We start from the raw sequence: 10,660 nt of genomic DNA on the forward strand, positions 1-10,660 counted from the left end.
ACTATTATTATTATTATTCATAGTTCCCCAAAAAGCCACAAGGCAGAAGATTAACCCTCAGTGCGCTGATGTGTCTTCTGTCCATCTCTCTCATCAGCACTGAAATTGTTCTTACGGACACTAGAGGGAAACATTTGACTTATAATGCAGTTATGAGTCAAAGCAGGTTTGGACAAAACAGTATTTTTGGTCCATTTTTATTCTGGTATTTCAGTCAATAAATATAGATATTAAACACAAGTAACAATTTTTAAATACCAAAGAAATGTAACATTTATCATACCTGATACAGTGATAACAAGTGTAATCAGTCTGTTTGTTCCAACATTGCACTTGGCTCCCAGGTGTGTGTCCTTTGTGTCAACCGTGTGTAACAGCGTGCTTTCCAGCAATGAAAGCACATTTTCTGTTGAACTTTGTCATCACAAACACTGTGCTCATCACCAAATGGGTATGCCTTCACAACAGCCCCAACTGTTTGGAGTCTCCTGCTGCACACTCAGCATTGAAAGAAGAGCGAAAAGAGACGCTTGATGCCGTCAGTGGGCTGGAAAGCGAGCGACACTGCAGCAGGGCTTTGGCTGGCTGCTGCAGTTACCTTCGAGGGATGTGGCACCTGAACGACATGACATGAGGCGAGTCTTTTATGGAGATCAGCCATCAGAATTGTTTCTATTGTTTTGGGCCTTCACCTGTCACAGTCTTTTGTTTTTTGCTTCTCCTTTCTCCTCCGTCCTTTTCCTCTTTGCCTTTTCCTGCAGCAATGAAACATTTATTTAAACTCCCTAAAGGAAAAAACAATCTTTAAAAAAAAATGTTTTTTTTAAACCGTATTTATTATTTTACCTTTCGACCTTCCCAACAGGTTTTCTGACTCTGAGGAACAAAATTCAAAATTAGTATGAAGGCAAAACATCAAAGTATATGTTTTAACACACACACTAGTCAGGCTACTTCAACAGCTGGATACAAAATGAAGATTCAAAATTGTTTGTAAATGTGAATAGTTATTTGTCTATATGCACCCTGTGATTGGCTGGTAATGATCTGTCCCGTGAGAGTATATTTAAAAAATATATATATAGATATGATGTTGCCTTTTTTTCTTACCTACATTCACATGTCTGATGCTCCACAAAGGTCATCTCAACATATTCCTCGCCAAGCTCTGCCGGCCTTATTTTCAGCAGCTGGAGAAAATAATGGAAATAAGGAGTAAAGAGGACAGCCACCATTCTTTGTTGAGCTCCGGTCCTACCTGCATTGTAACATTAGTGGTGAGGGTGGGATGGCACTCGAGCTTCTCATCCCCGCAGCAGCCTGCACACCTCACCAGAGGCACACAAGCAGGACTGTAGAGGTGCTCCACCTCTGATGGGTACTCCTGCACCACCTCCACCAGCTTCTCAATGGTTCGGCACAGGCTCCGAGCCCACACGTCTTGGAACAGCAACACCGTGGGTGCTGCTTGCACAATTACAAACAACGCTAACATTAAGACAATTCGACTTAGACCCTGTTCGAACATATTGCCGTCATCATTTCAGATCACACTGTATTTAAACTTGACTAGCTTGACGGCAATAGATTTACCAGTACATACAATTGATCTTTTGCAGTTTAGCTTAATTACAAATTAAGAAAAGCCAAGTAGTCAAATATTTACATAACGTACAGTAAACAGTCCCATGAGGTAAACGTGTGTAAAAGTGTCCCAGTTGCAGAGTCACAGGGAGAGGAACAGGGTCGACTATAGTTGACCAAACAGAGAAGGGAGCGAAAATAAACATGAGAAATATGGCCATGAAGGGAGCCCTGCTGGAGCCGAGCTGCCCCGCAGGCACCTCTGGGACTGCTTTGACCTCCGAGGTTACAGAACCGAGCCTGACACTACAACAGCTGTTTATAAAAGCAGACATGGGGGGAAGGCTGGAGATACATCCGGGGATGAGGGAAGGCATGAACTTCAAAATCTTAAGTCAGTATCACATAAATCGAGTCATGAATCCTTACACGTTGATTATCACTTAATTCTACTGTTTATTGACTATTAAATCGTCTAAGGTGTAAAAATATTTCACTGAGTGTGCATTTAAAACAAGTAGAAAATACTCACCATTGGTTGTGCTGTTTACGCTCAATGCGGGGAGACTCTGGAAGAGAATAAATTATAATTCAAAAGATTGTTTGGATGTATATGAAACAATTAGGCAACTTTCTCCTCTATGCCTAACGATAAATAAATAAATAGATAAATACATATAATATGATCAAGTTTATGAGTGGATTAAACTGAGATTTTTTTTTTTTCTTCTCATTCATGGTCCAAGCCATTTATGTTCCCAGCATCACACGATAAACAAATTTCATTTTTCATTTGCTTGTGAAAACACAGATCCCCTGGCTGACGCCATTTGGGGAAGAGAAATCCCCTCTGGGTAAAATGGGACTCTCTGGACTGGCTAACCTGCTTTCACTATCTTTTTTTTCTGCTGAACTTGACTATCAGGGCACATAAATACAATTACTATAGAGCAAGTTATACAACAGTGACCAGACAGACAATGAATTTCCGTGATGCTGCTGCTTTTGACACCATCTGTCCAAAATGCTTCCTCTTCCTGTTATGAAGCAAAATTAGGATAGCATCTGTCAGTGCAGCGCATTTTCCTTAGACAATGCGATTAAAAAAAGAATGTCCTGCTGCCGTAACACTGTTCTTTACAGAGCAGGATTTGACAGGACCCCTTGTTAAACTACAGCCATCATCTTGATGAGTTCCAGGAAGGTCCATTTATCGACAACTCATCTGTGATGGACGTAATGTTCGAATCTACAAGAGGATCCAGGCAACCACTTAATCTCAGGCCTGCCTGTATTGACAGAGCTGCTCTCTTCTTGCTCATGCAGCTAAAATGCAAAGTCATCAGTGAGGCTGACTAAGATCTTGACAGCTTCAATTATTGTTAAACGTCAGATTCACTCAAGCTGATGTCTAAAATCCTTTTCCAGGGTTAATTAGCATATGATGTGCTTCGCTCCTTTTCAGGAGATTTGGTTGAGACTCCGCCACATCACAAGAACTTTTTGGCTCTAGTCCGCAGCGGTTGTTTTGAATGCGGTGAGGATTTTCTGACCTTGGTTACGGGTTAAGGGTTGACATGACGAGGAAGAATCGTTGGCACCTCCCGTGGCTAAGAGCAGAGGAGCGGCCCACAAAAAACTGGCAGATTAAGAAAGTTGCATGAGGAGCGTCACGTAGACGTTTCGGTTTCTCCTAACAGCATTTACTGTATTTATTTGACTAAGTGTGAGAAGTTCAAGAGTACTAAAAACATTTTTAAACACTTGTTGACTTTCTTGGTTTCATGCGTCACTCCACTATGAACTGCCTCACAGCAACCTTCTATTATTGGTCCAACATTTTTGATTATCTAACCTTTAAAACAAATTTGACCTTGCCCATTTTTAAATCAAAATAATAAGATCTCTATCCAGCCATAATTTCACAACCTGTGTTTACCACTCTGTTATTTGTACAGTATGTAATCACTAAAAAAGGGAGAGTTGGCTGGATAACATATTATTGAGACTAAATCTGTCAGACAAATGATATACATTGTCAATGTGAAGCAATCACAAACTGGGATCCCTCAGAACACTCCATCTGACTCAATCTTCCCGCATGTAGTTCTCAGACTTGGTGTTTGTCAGCTCCAGTGAAGCAGATGGAAGGGTTTGCAGAAAATGTCAATCACAAATAACAAGAGCAGGCCTACCCATCAATTTACAGCACAAATAGACAAAGAAGGCTTTTAGTTAAGGAGTTACATCATTTCTTGGTATCATATGAGAAACTTGCATCACTCGGACTATGTTCTGTCCGTCGCAATAACGTCGGTGCAACCCTGGACTCTTTCTGGCCATCACGCTCCTCTCCCACATAGTTAACCTGTAATAGCTTCTCCATTTTCTAGATGGTGACCAGCAAGATAGCCACACCAAACTGCTTTAAAAACCAAACCCTTTTGAGTCTTTACTCATCAGACCACACAGGAGCAGAAGCACTAAAGCAGAACAAGTGAATACAAACAGAGGGGCCGTTAGATGAGTGAGAAACCGAGCCCCTCCTCACTCTTCGAGAAGCAGATGCCAGATGAGCGACACCATGACCATAACATTAACTCGAAAGGCTCTCGTAGGGGCTGCAGGCCGTCGACTGCATCCATTCACTACAAACTGGAAAAGGACAGTGATTTCTGTTGTGTAGACACAAGGTGGGGGCACCCAAGGTGACAGCAGGACCATTACAGGTCTGACAGTGACCAGATGGATCTCTCGGGGGGGGTCGCTCCATGCTTTGTGGTTACAATGTGGGGCAGCTAATGCTAAATGCGCAAGTCGTCTGGTAAAAAGAAGTCAAGCCACGAATGGTAACACTAAATATAATCAGTGTTATAACGTCCTATCTTGAAATAAAGCAATCTGCATCACTGCTTTAAAAACAATCATTTTCCTTCAATTACCTTGAAAGCAATCAGTGGATAAGCGACAGAAAGCGGTAAAATCCACATAAATGTTTTTTATAAACACAATTTCCTCAGCCTAAGTCCATTAATTCATGTACAGATGTTGAACACAGACCAAAGCGCACCGCACTGTCCGATTGAAACACACATGCACACAAACACACACGACAGGTCTCCAGATAAGGCTGAGCAGTGGTAATTGTGGTCTCCATTACAGTAAACGCTGCTCTCCCTGTGTAAACCACACTAAATTACATCCAGATGGGAGATTAAAGCCTGCTGAGTAGACGGCTGCCCCGAGCGCCACCGCTCCATCTTCTCTGCCGGAGGAAGTAGAAATCCATATTTCCTGATTGCGACTGTCCCCAGGGTCGAGACATTACAACTGTAGAGAAATACCACAACATTGCCACTCCTTGCAGCTTGTAGGTCACTGTGCAAAAATCACAGGCAGGAAAACAAGACACTCGTAGAGATGTGTTGCTTATGCAGATGTTTAAGAAAGCTGCCTCTGCCAAAGGACTGGACTACAACTTGTGCAACTGTGATGTCACACACTTGACATGAACAAGACGGAGGGAAAACACAACATCAACACAAACAGACACGCGTGTGTAATTCAAGTGTTGTTTTGTGGAAAGGAAGCGGCTGTTTCTTGGGAGCTTGTTATTTAGATTCAAACTCAAGTGAGGATTTAGAATCAAATAAATAGATCAGTTTGGATTTTGGTCATATTTATCTGATTAATATAGTTAAATATTGAATGCACTGTAGGAACCTCTTCCTGTCTAAAGTGCCTTTTAATTTTTGTATAAACAATAGAAATCATTCAAGAGCCATTATAAAACGATCTAACGACTGGATGATTTTTCTCTGCCTCTTGTTGCTAGGCAGTGTTCGCAGGTCTCACAGGCCATTGGAAATGTCGGTCAAGTCTTGCAATTAATTTGGCCGTTCTGTATTAAATATAAATCACTTATTACGAAAAAGCAACAACAGCACCATCTGCTGGATGTGGTGAAAATTGCCACCTGTCAGAAATTCACCACTTTCTGCCTCTTTTGATAACCCAATAACTGCATGGTAATAATCAGAATAAAATATTTATATATCATTGCAGCAATTATGGCAAATCTCCTCTATTGACCCTATCAGACCATCCCGCCTCTTTCAATACTTGTCTTTTATATCTTGACACTATAGAACAGACATTCTTTCCCTCAACAAAAACAGCCAGAGGATATTGTGGCAGTCAGGTTCATAAGTGACCAGCATGACTGATTAAAAAGAGCTTTGAGTGAAGAAATAACAAGCAGTCTCTCAGTGTGATCCGAGCGAGATGTTGAACCACTTTAAATTTGCTGTCAATCATCATAGTAGGCGGGCCGTTTAATCTGCTACATTCTGAGGCCGCTGGATTTTGTCACTTGTGTTTTGACTATAAGCAGGCTGTGAGCTGATTATCAGGATTAGAGGCGATGTGCTGATTCCACTCCCACTCCCAGGACCGCAACAGCTGCACTGTTTCTCGAGAAGTGATTTTAACTCTGTTCTTCAATGCACTCTAAGTCTCTTGATGGAGCCTCTTGAAAGACTACTCCCTTTCAGCATGGGATACGTTGTGACGACCTCACACTCCCACTTACCGCCACAATCACTTCTTTTCTACCAAAGACAAGTACCGACAAGAAAACTATGACTTGACTTTCATTTCATGTTTTGAAATACATGAAGAAAAGTGAGAAGGAAATCGAATTTCAATTGATTTTCCCTGAACAAGGGTGCAGCTGCAGGTGCAACTCAACCAAAACGTTCATGTCAGTTTGCAAATGCTTTAACACTTCATGGTGCAAAGGAAGAACTATAGTAGTGCAAACTTTGAACCCACCCCAAGTCATTGTGGAAACACCATGCAACAAAAAGATAATATATTCCTGATATTTTTCAGCCAGTCCAGCAAAATAGTAATGATGTTAATAAGAACAATTTGATAAATACATCGACGAAAATTATGTATTATTAATATAAACTCATGTGTAGTGAAACCGAATTTAAATTCTGATTATCATATCATTATATCATAGGAAAAAAAAGTCCAAATAAGAGTGGCTTATAAAACACGCACGTCTTATAAAAGACTATTTTAATTTGTTTGTATTTGTTAAGCCTTGCAAAATTCAAAAGTGGGTCACTTTTTTTTCCTTCTGCTTCAAGTGACTGAGCACCGTGCAATTAAGTTTGCATTACTCACTGGATTAAAACCCTTTTTTTTTTCTCTTTACAAATATCACCGACACAATGAATGAACGCATTATGGTTCGCAATCAACTTTGCAAGTGTAACGAAACAGGAGTCGCTTTACCTGTGCAGGTGCAAACAGAAGATAAAGAGCCAGCGCAGCCTCGACCACCAAGCGCACTTTCATGTTCATGATGGATCCGCCTCAAAAGCAGAATAAATCAATCCAAAACAAACAAACCCCCAAAAAGTGGTGTGACGCTGAACGGGGAAACTTCTGACCCATCCAAGTAAAATTCGCCGTCGTTACTCAGAATGCGGTGCACAAATTGAATATAGGTCGTAAAAACGGAGGTGCCGTGGTTATAGAATAAATCCGCACAGTGATTCGTTTTGACCAATCATAGTCATTGGCGATAATATGATGATTAATAAATCGTTCGGAAATCAGTCAAAACGCTGAAGCTGCAGTCCTGCAACCTGAAGACTCTCACGGCTCTAATTGGCTCTCAGTACCTTATTCACCGACTGACCACTTCTATCCCCTCCCCTTCCTTGACCACCTCCTTCTTCTCCTCCTCCTCCTCCTCTTCTAGGTTTTGCACAGCCCCTCCATGCAAACTGCCACATGATGAGCTATGGAAACACACCCGATGCTGCAAATGAGGATTTTTTTTTTATTCCTGATTTCTAGACTACACAGCAGGTGATTTACACTGGCTGGCTGACTATGCTAAGTGTCTATTTAAGAGAGGGAGGGGCATGTATGGGGGGGTGCAGGTAAACATTTTGAAAGCCTCACTGATGACCCGTGGCTCCGGGATGCTCAGTGATTTTGGGCTTCAGAGACAAAAAAAAAAGGGGGGATTCCATTACTGTTGACACATCGAGTTAATCTTCAGTGTTTGCACAAACCTTGGAACGAAACGAAGCCTTGTGGGCTTCCAGGCATTCCTTCAACGGGGCCGAATAGCTCCATCTTCACGTGTTATTGAACAGATCACACTCTCTAAACATCTCACATAGTCGAAGCGGCCACACGAGCTGCAAAACAATCAGCAAGGAAAGACATTTTCTTTAATTACGCTATAAAAGTGCTCTTCTCCTTAACTGTTCTTCAGCACTTAAAATTCAGTGTGAAATTGGATTTTTTTTTTTTAACTCAACCCAATTACTTTATGGTTACTCACTTTGGGCACGGAATTAAGAAATTGTGCAAAAAAAAATGGTTCATCCTCCCCCTGCCGCCTCTTCCCCTGCAGGCTGTGTTGGCTCAGTGGACACGGGACAGACTCCTACTTGGTGATCTATCTATGTTTTCAAAGGTGCAGACACTGATAGGGTCTAGGAAGACCACTCAAACTGTTTGCACAATAAATATGGAGTGACAACCTGGATAGAGTGATGGCATAAACAAGGAGAAACGGGTCACTGTGCTGACAAGAGCTCACTAATCCTTTCTTCTAGTTTGTAGCAACCACGTACTTGGAAAGGCGCTTAGATGAAGTTGTGCAATTTTCACGAAACTCCTTAAAGGGTGGGGAATGGCAAAAACAACACATTACTTTTTGGTGTTGATAGTTGTAGAGTCCAGTAGGTGGAGGATTTCTTTCTCACTTTTTTATTATCGGCCTCACAGACTTGAAATTTGCGGTTTGAATGTCAGATTAATTCTTGCTTGGAGTTTTTGTGGGTTTTCACTAGATAGTCTGACTCCTCCCACTTTTGAACAACAGGACAACTGAAAATTCAAAATTGCCCAGTGCTAAGATTGGGAATGTTTGTCAAAATATATTAGATGCTAAATTGATTCAAATGAGAAAATACTTAAACATTTTTTTATTTATTAATCCATCATGGAGTATGAAGAGAAAAACGTCATTATTCTAAATTATTTTATATTTTAATCCCGTGGCGTCAACCAGTCCACAAGCGATGTCTGACATATTTTGGCGGTTCTCTTGATGTGGTGAGGAGCAAATTGGCTGCTCTCTGGAGCAGCCGTGCCAAAGTAAACACATTTCCTTTTTACTGTTGACCTCTGATTTTCCCAGATTGCCGAGTAAAGAGTACGCAGATGAACATCATTAATGATGTCCATTCATCATTGTTGGAAAGGCTTTGCTGTGCTCCACTGTGGGGCCCTCGGGGGGGGAAGGTGGTGAGCCCCCTTGAAAGATCCCATTAACTAACTTTGAGGGCTTGGAGACAGACCACTGAAGACTGTCAGTCATTAGTTTTGTATCACTGGCTAATTGAAATGATTTAATTGATTAAGAGCCAGCAGACTGAGAAGAAGTCAAACGTGACTTACAGTATGCGAGCACCTGGACACCCAAACAGGACATGACAATATTGCACACTTCCGTCTTTCCTGTCATTGATAGGCTGTGAAAGATCAAGTTGTATTTTGAAAAGCTGGTAAATAGGAAGCGATTCATGCATGAGTACAAAGCTGCTTACTGTTGCCTAAGGTGATTAGCACATGTTCATTCATAAAATAAATAAATAAATAAAACTAAGCTGCCATGCTGCATTACTGTATTTTTTTTATCCCAGACATTTGTTTTGTTCCAGGCTTGTCAGGTGTCATCCTGTTTTCATGGCAAGTCCGTTCCACGTGTGAGCATTGTTTTATTTTGTGGGAAAGCCAACATCTCAGCGCGGGAAGTATTTTGGTCCGGAGGTGTTATGAGTCACTCAATGAGAAGGAATTTCCAGATAGTATTAAGTGTGATGCAGCTGTGCAGCATGTCATTGAAGATATCCCTAACCTTCGGGTAAATGACTATTTCTTCCTGTTGGAATCATTTTAGGTGGATGGAATATCATTTAGGGACTGCACTCGTAAATGCTTACAAAATACAGGAACAGTAAAAGTAGTAAAGTTTGTTTTTTTTCTTTCCTGTTTTTAAAAGGTTTTGCCTAAACACAGTCAGCGTTTAAACTGGCTTGCACAAAACGACAAAATGCGACATTAAGAGTAGTAAAGACAAGAACGACAGCAAAACTGTTTTATAGGAGTGACTACAACATTTAAAGGCAAAAGAGTTTAAGAGCAAAGTACAGAAATAAAAATTAGATTACTAAACTTCCTTAAAGAATCTACAGCGCAAGAATAAGATTTTAGAAAACCTTTCTTTTTACAAATGCTCTGAAAGACCTTTCTCAATGGTATGTTGGGAAAAAAAAGTAACTAGCTAACCTTTTTGTTAACTTGTTGCTTACTTCATTTTTACTGGCAGCTTATTTAATTCATGTGCAGCATAAAAACTAAATACTAATACACCATGTTTGCATTGATCTCTGGGCTCCACTAATTGCTACGAGTCTGGAAAATAAAATGAAAAAAAAATTGCCACGAGTCCGCTGACCTCAGAACCCCACTGGATTAAACTCCATGAGCATTTTTTTAATGTAAATATTGTGCTTCCCGAATCACAAAGCCCACCTAATTAATATATATTAATTATATCATTGCTATACATCGGCTCAAAACGTTTTCTCAGAACATCGGCCCACAAAATAACTACATCCTGTGCATCATAATACTGTGTCCTGTCAGCTAATATAACACCTGGACCACAGCAGGAGAAAGACTCTCGGAGGAATATGTCGAGTGTTTGTTTGAGATAAAATTTCATCACGTCCACAAGCTTGCGGTCACTCATGTCGGTCTGTAAAAACAGCTCCGAGAGTGAGTTATCGCCGGCTATGTCAGTACCAGTGGTGAAAAGGGTGTGCTTTCCAAATGAGCAGTTGGGCCTGAGTCATGGACGCCCCGCAGTCGGCGAGCAGGTTGTAACTCACCCCTTTGACCATGTCCTCCAGATTCCATTAAGAGGTCCCACATGTGGAGCACATTGGCACATTTCCGGGTTGACGCTATAAGT

At 41.1% G+C, this 10,660-nt stretch overlaps 1 protein-coding gene across 2 annotated transcripts; it reads right to left on the reverse strand.

Annotated features, from left to right (window-relative positions):
* Positions 1-181: 181 nt before the first annotated feature.
* pgfb (placental growth factor b) lies at positions 182-7,319 on the reverse strand. Of its 2 annotated transcripts, none has more exons than XM_061302066.1 (7): positions 6,892-7,319; positions 2,117-2,153; positions 1,259-1,467; positions 1,111-1,190; positions 847-876; positions 693-755; positions 182-616 (listed from the first exon to the last, which is right to left on the reverse strand). In XM_061302066.1, the coding sequence occupies exons 1-7, from the start codon at positions 6,958-6,960 to the stop codon at positions 595-597; spliced, it is 510 nt and encodes a 169-aa protein (XP_061158050.1). In that variant the 5' UTR covers positions 6,961-7,319; the 3' UTR covers positions 182-594. The 2 variants fall into 2 exon arrangements, with proteins under 2 accessions (XP_061158050.1, XP_061158051.1); XM_061302067.1 differs by having other exon boundaries at positions 1,259-1,464; positions 6,892-7,312.
* Positions 7,320-10,660: the final 3,341 nt, after the last annotated feature.

Source organism: Syngnathus typhle, linkage group LG16, assembly GCF_033458585.1.
Source record: "Syngnathus typhle isolate RoL2023-S1 ecotype Sweden linkage group LG16, RoL_Styp_1.0, whole genome shotgun sequence".
NCBI lineage: Eukaryota > Metazoa > Chordata > Actinopteri > Syngnathiformes > Syngnathidae > Syngnathus > Syngnathus typhle.